This window comes from Galeopterus variegatus, unplaced genomic scaffold (genome assembly GCF_000696425.1).
Source record: "Galeopterus variegatus unplaced genomic scaffold, G_variegatus-3.0.2 Scaffold1343, whole genome shotgun sequence".
NCBI classification, from domain to species: domain Eukaryota; kingdom Metazoa; phylum Chordata; class Mammalia; order Dermoptera; family Cynocephalidae; genus Galeopterus; species Galeopterus variegatus.
Window position 1 is genome coordinate 126,301 of NW_007727454.1, and position 1,180 is coordinate 127,480.

Below are 1,180 nucleotides of genomic sequence, written 5' to 3' on the forward strand. Positions count from 1 at the left end.
ATTCCTGGATTTTTGTTGTTGTCACTATCAGGAGCTCACCAGAGACCGGATTGCAGGACCTTCTCAAAGTAATTTCTTCTCATGTTCCCTGTTGCTGATAAATGTCTTTGTGAGTGTTCCGTGAGAGAGCGGTTTTTATGAAAACACAGTGTTTTCCTTGACCTTTCTGCACATGGGTGAAGCAGACCTTTGAGGAAGCTGATAAGAATGGTGATGGCTTATTGAATATTGAAGAGATACACCAATTGATGCATAAACTAAATGTCAATCTGCCTCGAAGAAAAGTCAGACAGATGTTTCAGGTACGGTTTCACAATGGCGTGAAATACACAGAGGTTATTGATGTACTTAGGTCCATTAAAAGGCTGTTTTGTTTTGTTGGAAGCTAATATGACTTGCTCTGGGCTGTTTTATTTTTCTTTGACAAAGAGAGGCATTTTGTTTCATCGAAGAAAAAAAAACTTCATAAACTTAACATGCATCCACAATTTTACTTGCTGTTTTTGTTATTGTTGCTATTTCCAAAGAGTAATTACAAGCAATTTTCCTGACACACAAATAATGGAGTAAACTAGATCAAGTCCTTTAAAAGGACAATAATATCGCATATGCCCACCTCACAGGGCTGTTGTAAGGATCAATATAAAGATAAGTAACATGAAGAAAATAGCATTTGTCTAAGACCTCAGAATCTCTCTATTCTGGAGTAGAGTTGTGGTTACTAGAGAGTGGGTGGGGGAGGGGGATAGGGAGAGGTTGGTTAATGGATACGAAATCACAGCTAGACAGGAAAAATGCGTTCTAGTGGTGCACCGTAGTGCTAGGCATTTGTAAGCAGCAATAATTTATTTTATTTTCTTAATTGGCTAGAAGAGAGCACTCAAATGCTCCGATCACAAGGAAATGATAAATTTTTGTGATGACTAATATGCTAGTTACCCTGATTTGATCATCCCACATTGCATACTTGTATTGAAATATAACTCTGTACTACATAAATATGTACAATCGATACATGTCAATTAAAAATAAATAAATAAAAAGATTAAAAAAAACTTTTTTTTAAAAAAAGAACCTCTCTGTTTTGTTTCTGAGGATTTGAGATTTAGAATTCATGAGGCTGGGCCAGCCCGGTGGTGCACTGGAGAGTGCGCCGCTTGAGAGCGCGGTGGCGCTCCCG

At 37.9% G+C, this 1,180-nt stretch overlaps 1 protein-coding gene across 1 annotated transcript in view; it reads left to right on the forward strand.

The window, feature by feature from the left end:
* The window catches only part of PLCH1 (phospholipase C, eta 1), a 160,693-nt gene that overhangs the window by 67,853 nt on the left and 91,660 nt on the right, over nucleotides 1-1,180 (forward strand). Inside the window, exon 4 of the mRNA XM_008576383.1 lies at nucleotides 173-302. Within this exon, the coding sequence (XP_008574605.1) occupies nucleotides 173-302 (130 nt within the window). The remainder of the gene's footprint in view (nucleotides 1-172; nucleotides 303-1,180) is intronic.